The following is a 16,456-nucleotide window of genomic DNA, read 5'->3' on the forward strand; positions in this document are numbered from 1 at the left end:
ATCCCCCTGCGTTGCATCGAGTATATGCAACGCAGGACACGCTAGATAAACTAGTAATATCATCAACCATGTGTAGTTAACTAGTGATTATGATTGATTATTTTTTGTAAGATAAGTTTAATGCTAGCTAGCAACGTACCTTGGCTTCTTACTGCATTCGCGTAACCTCGTGGAGTGCAATGAGAGGCAGGTGGTTAGAGCGTTGGACTAGTTAACCGTAAGGTTGCAAGATTGAATCCCGGAGCTGACAAGGTAAAAAGCTGTCCTTCTGCCCCTGAACAAGGCAGTTAACCCACCATTCCTAGGCCGTCATTGAAAATAAGAATGTGTTCTTGACTGACTTGCCTAGTTAACCTTTCCTGGGATGCTAGCAGAGCGCCAAAGTCAAATAAATTACTACAAAAATCAAACTTTCGTGAAATCACACCTGTAAGATACCAAATTAAAGATACACGTGTTGTGAATCCAGCCAACATGTCAGTTTTCAAAAAGGCTTTTGGGTGAAAGCAAACGATGCTATTATCTGAGGGTAGCACCTCCGTTAACAAAGAGAGAAAACATATTTCAACCCTGCAGGCGCGAAACAAAACACAGAAATAAAAATATAAATCAGGCCTTACCTTTGACGAGCTTCTTTTGTTGGCAGTCCAATATGTCCCATAAACATCACAAATGGTCCTTTTGTTCGATTAATTCCGTCGATATATATCTATAATGTTCATTTATTTGGCGCGTTTGATCCAGAAAAACACTTACGAGACTGCAAAATATCTCAAAAGTTACCTGTAAACTTTGCCAAAACATTTCAAACTACTTTTGTAATACAACTTTAGGTATTTTTTAAAGTAAATAATCAATAAAGTTGAAGACGGGATGATCTGTGTTCAATACAGGAAAAAAACAAACTGACGCTACCTTTCTAGTCATCGGCCTCTATCTAACAGTACACTTGAAGTGACCCTCGTTTTCAACAGGGCTTCATTACACAAAGGAAAAACCTCAACCATTTTCTAAAGACTGGTGACATCCAGTGGAAGCAGTAGGAACTGCAAGAAGGTCCCTTAGAAATCTGGATTCCCAATGAAACCACATTGAAAAGAGAATGACCTCAAAAAAAAGATCTTTGTTTTTTCCTCGGGGTTTCGCCTGCTACATAAGTTCTGTTATACTCACAGACATGATTCAAACCGTTTTAGAAACTTCTGAGTGTTTTCTATCCAAATCTACTAATAATATGCATATCTTATTTTCTGGGGTTGAGGAGCGGGCAGTTGAATTTGGGCATGCATTTCATCCGGACGTGAAAATACTGCCCCGTCACCAAGAAGTTACTTTTTTTTAAATAGAAATAAAATAAATACATTTAAAAAATCGGCCAAATCGTTGTCCAAAAATACAGATTTCCTATTGTTATGAAAACTTGAAAAATCGTCCCTTCCGATTAATCAGTTGACCTCTAGCCTAAAGCTCACTGCACAAACCTCATTGCAACAGTACTCTATTTCATTGGTTAATGTTGAATAGGCTTACGTTTTTCCTGTTAAAGAAAAATATGAGCGGTAGATCTCGGCTTGCATTTTGACTCTGTGATCTAAACTCAGAAAAGGTTGGTGACCACAGTTCTAGAGTTTTCCCTGTTAACACTATCAACGTTTCCCTTTACTGTGGCAATTGGGACCGAATCAATGCAATATTAGCTGCTTTCAATGCAACATACAGAAACAAAACTAACTACGCAAGAGATTTTGTTGTAGGCAGAATGCCTTTTGAGTACGATTCTATTGCATTAACATGCACTACTCAGCCCATACTTTACAGACCGGTGTGGCATTAACAATCAGAGCTGCAGTTGGCCTATATGCAAATATACCATAGCCATATATGGATCTGTGCCACTTACTTTGAACTGGACTGCGTTTACAGCATGAGCGGTCGTGAGTAGATGCGCTTGTTTTGAGATCAAAGCGAGAGCTGCATGTAGCCACATGTGCACAATTTGTTCATATCCTTTGCTAGTTAGTGAGTTATTAGCCCAGTTATAGATCATTTGTAGTCAGCAATAAGCAACAATTGGCCAATTGGCGCATGCACGTTGACATGGTCGCCAGTTGGACGGCGTTTCCTCCTGACACATTGGTGCGGCTGGCTTCCGGGATAAGCGAGCAGCGTGTCAAGGAGCAGTGCGGCTTGGCAGGGTCGTGTTTCGGAGAACACATGGCTAAAGACCTTGGCCTCTCCCGAGTCTGTAAGGGAGTTGCAGCGATGGGACAAGACTGTAACTAACCAATTGGATATCACAAAACTGAGGAGAATTTTTTTATTTTTTTTATATGAAAAGTTAATGTCAAGCCATGCATGTTTTTTTTCTCTCTTTCAAAAGTCTCATGGAATGTAGACCTAAATTGAACACTACACATTGGCTGAATGACAGAACAGCTATTTCCATGTTAAAATGTTTACTCCATAGCCTACATGGCCACTGTTTAAACTTAAAGCAGGCACAGCCTCCGTGTCCACAGTAAACATTCGCTGGAAGTTGCATAGAATTTTCCCAATGTTCAAGTTGGCGCTCAGCAGAGCTGAAACTTGCTCAGTGCCCCCAAATATTTGAGGTTACATTGGTGGTGACCACAATTGGTCAAATAATCCAGCAATGCCCACGGCTAAAACGCCAGGGACTTCATATTTGCATTGAATGCCTATAGTGACGCTGCCATTTCTGGAGAAAGCCGTGAAATCAGGTCTCAAATGTAGGAACAATGGTGCAGTAGAGATGGTGCAACAGAGACCTGAAGGAATAATGGAAGTGTGACGTGTCACCTCAAAGCTTCCAACAGGCACAACGGGGAACAAACACTTTTCATTTCTTAAAGTAGTTAAACACATTGGCCTCCTGTATCCTGTCAGTTCTGCCACTTTCCAGGGTTGTGCTTTAGTGCACCTATGTTTGCCAACCAGACTGATCTCATGCCTCTTCAACACATTAATCTGGGCATATTTTGATGACACCGTCGGAATCCCTTCCGCTTTGTCCCTGCCTAAGCATTACGCCATCCACAGCCAGAGGGAACTGGGTCACACTTAATGGCTTTTGGCAAAAAGGAAAGCGAAGCAATTCATTTCAGCGCTTGGTAGCAAATTCCTAATTAACATAATTAAAAGAGAGTGGATGGGATCGAGAGAAACTGCAACTGCATCCCACTTTCTCACTGGCGGGCAGGCATGTTGGCACACTGTTCCAACCCACTTTTTTATCCTCTCACAGAAGAGCCAGCAAGGACACGCCGTTCCTCATTTTACACCACCGGCCAAATCAGAATAATAGCACGGGTGGAAATCATCAGTTGCTGAGGTAAAAAAAAGCAAAAAACTTGAGCTAACTTACCATACCAGTGCCACGGCTAACTGCACTTTTCTACTTGAAATCTCAGAGTTTACAGCCCAAAACAAGTAGAGAAAAACCTAACACGAGTGGTGTGCTATAGCCAAACACATCCACCACGGTGTAAATCCATCAATGTGATGCTGCACTAACCTGAGGCCCGGCCCTGAGAGTAGGAACATGAGTAACGCCTGTCAGGCTAACAAATGAGCTGGGATCAGCAGAGCGCAACGACAAAATAACTACACGTCAGCAAGCTTACCACCCAGCACCCATCTCGGCCTTTATTACACCAATTGAAAGTTGTCCTCTAATGTCTGTGAGCTGCGAAAGTGCCATGTTTCTGAGGCTGATTAAAGTCACTGAAACACCCTTAAAAGCCATTCCCAACTGATGGAGAAGTAAACACATTTTTTTCCCCCTTTCTAAAAGTTTACTTCTACTTTTAGCACAGTCAGATGGGTGACTATAAATCCAGACACAGAAGCTGTTTAGTATCCCGTGTCTGTCTGTTGGCCTATGCCACAGTGATCAAGCCCAGAACAGACTAGTACTTTACATTAGAAGACTGTAGGAAGGAGCCAGCAACATAGCGCTGTTGTTTTTGTGTTCAATTGAGTGCAGCACTGTGCTTACTTCAAACTATAATGCACATATTTATGTATCCTAAGCATACAAATGAAGACAGACAGACATCCTATTAAACTCTAATTCTATGAAGGCAGCCGTGTTCATCTCAAAAAAGGTAGGAGGCAGCCCCCAGGTGAGGTGCGGTGATGTAGCCTAGCACATAAACGCACAGAGGAACCCAGGTAAAGCTCTACGGCACAAGTCGTGAAACAAGATGTGCTAAAAAAATCAGACTTAACTAATCAATTAAACACTACTGACAACCCCAGAGAGCCACTGAGGCAATACTAGCACACTATCCTCGGGTGTCCATCGAGTCTGCATGAGCAGAATACTGTGTTGAGTTCAGGTGGAGAAAAAAAAAAGCACACATCAGACAGAGTATGACATCACGACCTCTGGAAGCCGTGTCATAATGTGGCTGCTGAAGCCACGGTGAAGTTACATAAAATGTCAGTGTCTTTGAGCGAATCTCTATTGACTTGCAAACAATGAAACAAATTATTGGTTGAAAAAAAGAGACTCTTTATATCTCTTCACGGTACAGTCAAGAAACCTGAATTTTGGATTGAGTAGCGCATTTTGTTTGCCAACAATACTTTGACATGAAGGCGCCAAAGTGTTTGTTGCGCACGACAGTTACTAAAACAATGTAACTTGTTAACAGTGTTTCTACCGTGAATAAAGCTGCCCATTTAAAAGGTACATGCTCTAGTGATGTGAAATATATTATTAGAATGATCGAAGTGTTGGTAGAGTATAATCACAGCATTTAACCCATCTCACGCTGCCTCCTTGTAGAAGTGCCGGTGTCAGGCAAATTAGTCCACTTGTCACCAAGGAACATTTATTGGTTGACGGGAATAACCAAAGTGATTCATTATTGCAGGGGTGAATTACTTCATGAATGTGTATCGTGACTTAAAGTTGAAGTTATGGCACAAGTTATTGAAGTGTGCGTGTTTATGTAAAACCGTTGTTTATAATGTTATATTAATATATCCATGAGAAATTAGGCCTTTATGGTAGAAATGTGTTTTGGGGCTATCATGATGGAACATTCCTATCTGAAAGGAGTTCCTGGAAAGAGTGTTTAGGTACTCAGTTGGCTTTTGCCTGGGGGAGAGCAGGCTGGACAGGTAATATGTTGGCTAGTGTAGAGTTATACCGGAGTTTTGTCATAGGCAATAGTTTATACTGAGAATATGTTTGATTTATTCAAGTCTCTGTCAACATCCTGTTTGTTATTTTCTGTACAAAGTTTATTGGCCAATTAGTCCTGCACCTGTTAATATTGTAAATAAAAGCCTGAGGTGAGCACCAGAACATTCTGTCTGTCAACTCACTGTCCGATCTGCTGCTTCGGGAACTGCTTTCACACAGAGGAAAGCAATTTCTTTGAGCGTTTCCAGTCCCCAGGGCAGGCAGGGTATTACAGAGGAGAATTGGGAGTTGCCGGGCAGATGGCTGCTCCAGGTGGTAGGATGGCAGTGTCAGTGTGCTGCTGATTCATTGGGTGCTGTCTGGGCCGTCGGCTATTTCTCGGGCCTGGGTTTTTAGTGATTCATCAGCAGCAGTGGCGGGCAACCCCGGTTTCCTCTCCGGCCGTTGGTTGATGAGCTGCTCTCCTCATAATTTGGCCTAATTTCCTTCTCTCCCTCCCACTCTCTCTACACCTCTGTCTGAACACATGGGTAGGCAAAGGAAGAATGCTTAGGGGAGGAGGCAGACTGGTACAATTCAATGACTGGGCCTCTCCTCTTTCTCTCGTGCCATCTCACATCGTTTCCCCATCTACCAACAATCCCATCCCCATCTTGTACCCTCTCTCTGCCTCCTACACAGCCTGGTGGGTATCTACCTCAGTCTCTGGTACCTGGAGAAGGACACTGTCTCTTCCTCTCGTCCCTCACACATGGGTGATGACCAGTAGATTGGTCTGGGCCTTGGCAGATGGCGTAAATAAAAATGCCCATCTGTATGCTCCCTGGCCTTCTGCGGGAAGTTGTCATCCCAGTGTCGGGAAAGTCTCCGAAAGCTTTCAGAGGACTTTCACGCGCTGTTAAATCGAAGTTAACATAAGCCCCTATGAGCCGGTGTACACGACTCAATAAACGATGAGCGATCGAGGCCTAAGCCTACTACATGATTCTACGAACGACGTTATCTTTCAACAGACTAGGGCACATTGAAGGCCCTGTCCAAATAACCCATTGCCTCACGACCCCTCATCTAACCACTGTTACTGCCTGGAAAAAACACTGGGGTAATTCAAAAGAAAAAGGAACACAAACAAAACTTGTGGAGGATGTGTGTGTAGGGGAACTGATGAACTTGATAAACATTTAGGCCACATTTCATGATGACTAATCTGGTGAAGACACTGGCCAAAAAAAACAACTGACCACAAAGAAGTTCTACTGATCAGCCGGATAGCAAAGGGGGCGATGAAAACAAAGTGTCCAGAACAAGTCTTCAGTAGCTACTGAATGGGAATGAGAGATTAGTTCCTCTCTCTCTCTCTGTGTGTGTGTGTGTGTGTGTGTGTGTGGAGGGGGGACAACGAGCCCAACATCTCTTTTTCTTCTCCCTTCACCTGTTTTGAAGGTTAACCGGATAAATGTACCGGTGGGGACAAGGGCAGAGTGACAGACAGACTTATCCCAAAATAATCATGCAGGCAGCAGGCACGGTGGGCCTCAGGAGAGAAGACAGAGACAAGGTTATTTACTGAACATGCAAGCAGGCCCAGTGTCAGGCTAACACAGTTAGGCTACTCTATACACCCAATAACCATTAACATATTGGGAGAAAGAGAGAGAGAGTAATGCCCATCTGGAACAAAAATATTCACATTGAGATTAACTAGTCGCCTCATCTACTAATCATGCCGGCGAATCAGAGATGACATTCAAAAAGCCTGCCACCAAACCAAATCCCCAGTATGGATTCATGCTCCGTCAATGTTATCTGAAATACTAAGCAGTAGAAACGCTTCCATGATGGGACACGGGATAATTATGGTTTTCAGTGAGCCAGATACTTTCAAATGGGGGAGCGAAGTGAAAGTGAACATGGAAATACAAATGCCACTGATCTGATGTGTGTTCGAAGCCCACAAAGTACTGCTTGAGAATTCTCGGGTGCCGGTTTGTCACGTGACATGACTTTATCAATGACACATGATTAGTTCTGTCCTGCACATGGCAAACGACACTAGGAACTGTCCCGAGTCTTCCCATTGACCCGAAGCTCCAGAGACGAGTCCAAACTAAGTGCCCTGATCTCTGCTCCAGTCCTGCAGGTTTAGCTACGCCTGCTGCTTATAGCAACACAGGTGACTGACAGCACAGCCAGGCCCGCATCTAAAAATACAACATGGCCCTGCTTACCAGCAGAGCTTGCCCTCCCGAATACATTGTCTTATGTCCAAGCCCTACTTCTTAGGTTGTACCTAGACCTAATTAGACATGTATGCAGAGTGATTTAATAGCTTACCAGTTGCTATAAAATGTACAACAAGTGTCATTTCCCAAAGCAGTTTCCAGGGTTTCCACTTACATAAAAGTTTCCTCTCTTACGGTGATTGACGTAGCTGAAAGTTCTGTAATCGCCGAATGAACAAATGCAGAGCCATGTTTACTTGATGACTAAGTGCCTGTGTTGGGAACAATCAGTGCCCCCGTCACTCTGACGTGCTGGGGTTAATTACAGTGGGCACCTCTCCTCTCTACACCCCCTCTTCAAATTGGCATTTTCCAGTGAGGCTGAAGCTGGCCGGTAATGAGCGGGTAGCAGACCTGGGTTCAAATACCATTCAAAATTATTTCGCTGAGTTTTATTGAGCTTTCCTGGTGCAACGGAACTGACAGAATAGTCGCACAAGTGAGAAGTCCACCTATCTGGCACTCCAGGCAAACTATTTGAAATATGTTTAATAACATTTGAACCCAGGTCTGGTAATGTGCATCTGGCGGGTGCCCTGCCCGCTCCAATTCCTTGTGTTACTTCTCCCTCAAAGGGTATAATTACCAGACTCACCACATAACCCACCCTGGTTTTGGGAATAAATAAACATGCAGTTAGTTGAGACAGGCTGAGTGGTTTTTAGAGCTCTCAGTTCCCACTCCTTATTCACAGCACTGAGTCCCTGTGCTGCAACCGTTATTAGGGAGACAGCAACAACAGCCATTAGTTGTCTGTCCTCAAAGGACCAATTCAGAAGTCCATTTAGGTATGGAAATTGCCTTCTAATGCTACTTCCCCTTTGGAAAGGTAGGGAAGTTAAGTGTTGTCCTGACATTTTGACAGTGAAGTTCAAGCAAAGATACTACAAATTTGCCAGGGATTCAGCTGTTATTACATGACTGTGTGCTGACAGACGCAACAGATCTGTCTCCATCTGTTAGGTAAGTTGCCACGGAATTACAAAACGCTCAAATGACATCAATATTTTTCACATGGGCCTGAATCATAAACACATCACATAAGCAGTGAATGCATGTTAATCTCTTTACTTCTGATGTGTGATAAGCATACAAGTGAAAATCAGGACAGGCACTAGCTTGGACAGGGTGAGACCAATTTGATGATGTGGCCTACAAAGAGCGTGAAAGCATGCATTCAGTAACTATCTGTGACCCTAACTACCTCCAACTAATATTCCAGGGAAACTGCAGTCCAGCCCATAGCCCCCACTATATCATATCATATACCCAGCTTGGGGAAGACGATGAGGTATTCGGCGTTGCACTGAGGACAGGCCACGCGGGCCGTGCTGTTGCCTCTCTGCTTCTCGTCCACCCAGCGCTGCAGACACACCTGGTGCACCCACTTGGTGGAGCCACGGCAGCGACACGGACGCACCCACTCCGCCGTGCGGTCATCCTCGTCCGTTGCGAAGCACACCCAGCAGCTCCTGAAACGCACACAAACACAGGAGAGGGGTGTTCGTTCCACAGGCACATAAACACACACAAGAAGGCAGATGCACCCATGCACGCACCCACATTGGCTGAAACACTGGGGCTGTTGGTTTTTGTGTCGACGTCTGTATACCAGCAAATTAAGTATTCTCAGTGCATTTGACAATTAATTAATGGTTGTGTATCAGGTAGAAGGTTTGCATCCATCCAGATGATGTGACCTTCACCCTGTAAACCTCAGAGTTACTCAACACACTGGCTGATTAAACAGGATGTTCAGAGGCAGGAAACACAACCAAAGCCCTGTCCCCTAAGCACTGAGTGGCAGGCAGGGAGAGAGAGAGGCAGCTCCTCTGGGACAGGATGAGAAAACAAACATGTATCCAAGACAAGGCAGACTACATGTGACCTTGCATTCACCATGAAATGTAGGCTTTAAATGAAAAAAGGTTAAAGACTACAAGATCCAAACACTATTGAGTAATATAATTATTCTGTGAAGGCCATAATAGTCTGTCCCTCTCTGTGTGTGTATATACACACACACACATACAGTACCAGTCAAAAGTTTGGACACAGATAAACCCTAGAATGAGTTTCTTTATTTAGACTATTTCCTACATTGTAGAATAATAGTGAAGACATCAAAACTATGAAATAACTTATGGAATCATGTAGTAAAAAAATTAAAATATATATATATATTTTTTTAAGTAAAATTTATATAACTTGGTCTTTTACCAAATATAGCCATCTTCTATATACCAACCCGACCTTGTCACAGCACAACTGATTAGCTCAAACGCACTAAGGAAAGAAATTCCACAAATTAACTTTTAACAAGGCACACCTGTTAATTTAAATGCATTCCAGGTGACTACCCCATGAAGCTGGTTGAGAAAGCGCAAAGCTGTCATCAAGGCAAAGGGAGGCTACTTTGAAGAATCTACAATATATTTTGATTTGCTTAACACTTTCTTGCTTACTACATGGTTCCATGTGTTATTTCATAGTTTTGATGTCTTCACTATTATTTTACAATGTAGAAAATAGTAAAATAAAGAAAAACCCTTGAATGAATAGGTGTCCAAACCTTTGACTGGTATTGTATATATACACACAGTGCATTCGGAAAGTATTCAGACTAGAGGTCGACCGATTAATTGGAAAGGCAGATTAATTAGGGCTGATTTCAAGTTTTCATAACAATTGGAAATCGGTATTTTTGGACACCGATTTGGCAGATTTTTCCAAATATTTTTACACCTTTATTTAATCTTTATTTAACTAGGCAAGTCAGTTAAGAACACATTCTTATTTTCAATGACTGCCTAGGAACGGTGGGTTAACTGCCTCTGTCAGGGGCAGAACAACAGATTGTCACCTTGTCAGCTCGGGGAAACCAATCTTGCAACCTTACAGTTAACTAGTCCAACGCTATAACCACCTGCCTGCCTGTTACGCGAATGCAGTAAGCCAAGGAAAGTTGCTAGCTAGCATTAAACCTATTTTAAACAATCAACAATCATTAAGCAATCAATCATAATCACTAGTTAACTACACATGGTTGATGATATTACTAGTTTATCTAGCGTGTCCTGCATTGCATATAATCTGACTGAGCATACAAGCATACGAGTATCTGACTGAGCGATGGTAGGCAGCAGCAGGCTCGTAAGCATTCATTCAAACAGCACTTTCGTGCGTTTTGCCCACAGCTCTTCGTTGTGCGTCAAGCATTGCGCTGTTTATGACTTCAAGCCCATCAACTCCGGAGATGAGGCTGGTGTAACCGATGTGAAATGGCAAGCTAGTTAGCGGGGTGTGCGCTAATAGCGTTTCAAACGTCACTCGCTCGGAGACTTGGAGTGGTTGTTCCCCTTGCTCTGCAAGGGTAACGCTGCTTCGAGGGTGGCTGTTGTCGTTGTGTTCCTCGTTCGAGCCTAGGGAGGAGCGAGGAGAGGGACGGAAGCTATACAATGGCAATACTATAGTGCCTATAAGAACATCCAATAGTCAAAAGGTTAATGAAATACAAATGGTATAGAGGGAAATAGTCCTACAATTCCTACAATAACTACAATCTAAAACTTCTTACCTGGGAATATTGAAGACTCATGTTAAAAGGAACCACCAGCTTTCATATGTTCTCATGTTCTCAGCAAGGAACTTAAACGTTAGCTTTCTTACATGGTACATATTGCACTTTTACTTTCTTCTCCAACACTTTGTTTTTGCATTATTTAAACCAAATTGAACAGGTTATTATTTATTTGAGGCTAAATTGATTTTATTGATGTATTATATTAGGTTAAAATAAGTGTTCATTCAGTATTGTTGTAATTGTCATTATAACAAATAAATAAAACAATTAAAAAATATTTGTTTTTAATTGGCCGATTAATCGGTATCGGCTTTTTCTGGTCCTCCAATAATCGGTATCGGCGTTGAAAAATCATAATCGGTCGACCTCTAATTCAGACCCCTTGACTCCTATATTTTGTTACGTTCCAGCCTTATTCTAAAATTCAGGAAATTATTATTTCCCCCCCTCAATCTACACACAATACCCCATAACGACAAAGTGAAAACAGCTTTTTAAAAATGTTTACAAATGTATAAAACAGTAAAAAAACTGAAATACCATATTTACATAAATATTCACTCTTTGCTGTAAGACTTCAAATTGAGCGCAGGTGCATCCTGTGTCCATTGATCATCCTTGAGAGGTTTCTACAACTTGATTGGAGTCCACCTGTGGTAAATTCAATTGATTGGACATGATTTGGAAAGGCACACACCTGTCTATATAAGGTCCCACAGTTGACAGTGCATGTCAGAGCAAAAACCAAGCCATGAGGTCAATGAAATTGTCCGTAGAGCTCAGAGACAGGATTGTGTTGAGGAACAGATCTGGGGAAGGTTACCAAAACATGTCTGCAGCATTGAAGTTCCGCAAGAACACAGTGGTCTCCATCATTCTTAAATGGAAGAAGTTTGGAACCATCAAGACTCTTCCTAGCACTGGCCGCCCGGCCAAACTGAGCAATCAGTGGAGAAGGGCCTTGGTCAGGGAGGTGACCAAGAAAATGATGGTCGCACTGACAGAGCTCCTCTGTGGACAACCATCTGTGCTGCACTCTACCAATCAGGCCGTTGTGGTAGAGCAGCCAGACGGAAGCCACTCCTCAGTAAAAGGTACATGACAGCCCGCTTGGAGTTTGCCAAACGGCACCCAAAGAACTCAGACCATCATTAACACAATTCTCTGGTCTGATGAAACCAAGATTGAAACCTCTGGCCTGAATGCCAAGCATCACGTCTGGAGGAAACCTGACACCATCCCTACGGTGATGTTTTTCAGCGGCAGGGACTGGGAGACTAGTCAGGATTGAGGGAAAGATGAACGGAGCAAAGTACAGAGAGATTTTTGATAAAAACCTGCTCCAGAGCACTCAGGACCTCAGACTGGGAAGAAGGTTCACCTTCCAACAGGACAATGACCCTAATCACACAGCCAAGACAGCGCAGGAGTGGCTTCGGGACAAGTCTCTGCATGTCTTTCAGTATCCCAGCCAGCCGGACTTGAACACAATCTAACATCTCTGGAGAGACCTGAAAATAGCTGTGGAGTGACGCTCCCCATCCAACATGACAGAGCTTGAGAGGATCTGTAGAGAATAATGGAAGAAACTCCCCAAATACAGGTGTGCGAAGCTTGTAGTGTCATACCAAAGACAACTCGAGGCTGTAATTCCTGCCAATGGTGCTTCAAAAAGTACTGAGTAAAGGTTCTGAATACTTCTGTAAATGTGTTTATTTTTAATACATTTGCAAAATTGTGTAAAAACCCATGTTTGCTTTGTCATTATGGGGTATTGCGTGTCGATTGATGAGGGGAGAAAAGCATTGTTTAATATGATAATTTTCTACCCCAATTTCGTGAAGTCCAAATGGGTAGTTACAGTCTTGTCCCATCGCTGCAACTCCCGTATAGACTCGGGAGAGGCAAAGGTCGAGAGCCATGCCAAGGGTTGAGAACCCTGCCAAGCCGCACTGCTTCTTGACACACTGTTTGTTGAACATGGAAGCCAGGCACACCAATGTGTCAGAGGAAACACTGTACAACTGGCAACCATGCCAGAGTGCATGCACCCAGCCCGCCACAGGAGTTGCTAGAGCGCGACGGGACAAGGACATCGCGGCCGGCCAAACCCTCCCCTAACCATGCTGGGTTGTGCACCACCTTATGGGTCTCCCGGTCGTGGCCGGGTGCTGACCAGCCCGAGATATTAAAGACCCGGGTTCTAACGCCTCAAGCACTGCGATGCAGTGCCTTAGTCCGCTGCGCCACTCGGGAGGCCAAAATAAAAACAATTTAATCAATTTTAGAATACGGCTGTAACGTAACAAAATGTGGAACATTTAAGGTGTATGAATACACTGTATGTACACACACACACACACACACACAGTGTGCGCTGCAGCTGAAGATTCAAAAAATAAAATCCCCCTACATCTGAGATAAAGATAAAAAGCTTGTGAGTACACTGTCCAAAACCCAGGGCCAAGTAAAGTAATCTCAGCCATGGCCTCAGGGGGACAGCACTCGGTGAAAGTGGGCAGTCAGCAGAACAAAGTCAACTCCTAAAACACCGGCTTTTATACTTGGGGTTGATTTTGGAAGAAATTATATTTTGTTAGGCTAGGCCTAGCTCTTGGGACCGATAACAGTGTAGTGTATTGATCAAAGATTCCTCTCAGACAGTAGACTGAATAAATGTACCCTGGGATACAGAGCAGACACACTCTGGTGCAGTGACTGTGCACAACTCAAACAAGATCAATAACAAAAGAATCTGCTAAGTGAGCAAAATGAACTGAAATGCTGTGGATGCCTACACACCTAGCAGCGTCAAAAGGTAAGCAGCCTACTCTTGTTTTTTAAATATTTTTTTTTTTACAGGCATAGCCGACAAGGCTGACCGCATCAGAATGTCTAGGACCATTTGCAAAGGGAAGAGACTACCTGCAAGTCTTCTCGCAAAGATGAGACCGTCACCTCATAGAAAACAATGGCCATAATGATTATTTGATCAATGCAGGAAGAACGTAACAAATAGCAGCACCCAGAGATAAGACCTGGTGATGTGTATGGAGACTGGATGACAAACTAGTCTGTCTCTTATAGCCTACAAGTATTTAGCCTACTGGTTTACAGTGCCTTCAGGAAGTATTCAAACCCCTGGACTTTTTCCATATTGTTACATTACAACCTTATCCTAAAATGGATTAAATTACACACAATACCCCATAATAACTAAATAAAAAAATATCACATTGACATATGTATTCACTGCATAGCTATTTTCAGGTCTCTCCAGAGATGTTCGATCAGGTTCAAGTCTGGGCTCTGGCTGGGCCACTCAAGGACATTCAGAGACTTGTCCCGAAGCCACTCCTGTGTCGTCTTGGCTGTGTGATTAGGGTTGTTGTCCTGTTGGAAGGTGATCCTTCGCCCCAGTCTGAGGGACTGAACGTGCTGCAGAGTGCTTTCATCAAGAATCTCTGTACTTGGCTCCGTTCATCTTTCCCTCGATACGTCCGTCTCCCAGTCCCTGCCACTGAAAAACATCCCCTCAGCATGATGAGGACATTCGCCCCAGAGGAACACTGTCAGACTGACCATCGGGTTCTTGGCCACCTCCCTCACCAAGCCCTTCTAATCCGATTGCTCAGTTTGGCCGGGAAGCCAGCTCTAGGAAGAGTCTTGGTGATTCAAAACTTCTTCCATTTAAGAATGATGGAGGCCACTGTGTTCTTGCAGACCTTCAATGCTGCAGAAATATTTTGGTAAACTTCCCCAGATCTGTGCCTTGACACAATCCTGTCCTGGAGCTCAATGAACAATTTCTTCAACCTCATGGCTTGGTTTTGCTCTGACATGTACTATCAACTGTGGGACCTTGTATAGGTGTGGGCCTTTCCAAATCATGTCCAATCAATTGAATTTACCACAGGTGGACTCCAATCAAGTTGTAGAAACATCGCAAGGATGATCAATAGAAACAGGATGCACCTGAGCTCAATTTCACATCTCATTGTAAAGGGTCTGAATAATTAGGTAAATAAAGTATGTTTTATTTTTTAGAAATTTGCACACAAAAAATATCTAAAAACCTGTTTCTCCTTTATTATGGGGTAGTGTGTAGATTGATGAAGAGGAAAAAAACGATTTAATCCACTGATGAATATTGCTGTAACATAAAAAAATGTGGAAAAAGTCAAGGGGTCTGAATACTTTCCGAATGCACTATAGCTCCATGCTTGATATGGTGTGTGTACCTTTGTTACTCATTCCACCAGTGGAGGCTGCTGATGGGTGGATGGCTCATATTAATGTCTGGAATGGAGTCAATGGAATGGTATCAGGCACATGGAAACCGCGTGCTTGACACCATTTCATTGACACCAATTCAGCCATTATTATGAGCTGTCCTCCCCTCAGCAGCCTCCACTGCATTCCACATATACCAGAGGTCTTGTAGAGCAATATTCTAACACCTGTGTTCTAGTCAGCAGAAGCAGAGGGTGGAGTCAGAGCAAGGAGACGGAGCATCATCATCTCCCTCCTCCGTGACATTCAGAAAGCTGTGTTCTGATCCGGAGCCAAGCCATAATTTAAATAGGCCATCTCCACCTTATCCTTGTATTCAGCTCAGCCATGGAGTAGGTCATAATGGGCATTTAGCAACCTGTGAGCCTCCAACTAGTGTTGTACGGTATACCAAAACCAATTTTTTTCATATAAATAAAAAAAAGTACACTTTAGGTACTACTGTCAAATGTGACTCACGTGATTGAGAGGATCAAGTCTATCAGAGCACCCCTTTATAGCATGTAAAGCAAAGTGCCTGCTACACTGCTCATTCATTGCTAGAGCTGTCTGGGCTGCATTGTTAGCTCCCCATTCACGCTGCACAGAAATTAACACTCTTGAACAATGCAGCACAGCATGTAGATATGTTTAAACTTCATTACGGTTCGCAAAACAATGTCCTTACAGGCTAGAACACTTTTACAATGCAAGACGATATTTACTAGCTTACAGGTGAATTCACTACCCTAGTACTTTATGATAATATGCAAACCATAATGCAAAATGATGATTTCAACGCTGATGGTCACAAAAAAACATTAACTCATTTAGTCTCCCTCGCCACCAAAAACTAATGAAATTCTTCATCTCCCTCACCTCCCGTTTGGTTTCCAATAGAGTCAGTAGAAACTGGGTCCAGAAATCCTGACGGACCATCCCCAAGTGGTGAAAGTAGGCAACAACACCTCTGCCATGTTGATACTTAACACAGGGACAGCACAGAGTGGCGTTCTCAACCCCCTCCTGTACTCCATGTTGACCCATAACTGCACGGCCACGCACGTCTCCAACTCAATCACCAACAGGGCCTAAAATTAACACCCCGCCACCTGCCAAATACGGGTAGATTTTGGCATAGGC

The 16,456-nt window shown here is 43.3% G+C and overlaps 1 protein-coding gene across 3 annotated transcripts in view; it reads right to left on the bottom strand.

The window, feature by feature from the left end:
* LOC139410100 (E3 ubiquitin-protein ligase MARCHF5) overlaps positions 1–16,456 on the bottom strand; it is a 52,538-nt gene that overhangs the window by 16,371 nt on the left and 19,711 nt on the right. For all 3 annotated transcript variants that reach the window (XM_071155553.1, XM_071155547.1, XM_071155559.1), the window contains exon 2: positions 8,728–8,930. In XM_071155553.1, coding sequence (XP_071011654.1) covers positions 8,728–8,930 — 203 coding nt within the window. The remainder of the gene's footprint in view (positions 1–8,727; positions 8,931–16,456) is intronic.

Source organism: Oncorhynchus clarkii, chromosome 1, assembly GCF_045791955.1.
Source record: "Oncorhynchus clarkii lewisi isolate Uvic-CL-2024 chromosome 1, UVic_Ocla_1.0, whole genome shotgun sequence".
Taxonomy (NCBI): domain Eukaryota; kingdom Metazoa; phylum Chordata; class Actinopteri; order Salmoniformes; family Salmonidae; genus Oncorhynchus; species Oncorhynchus clarkii.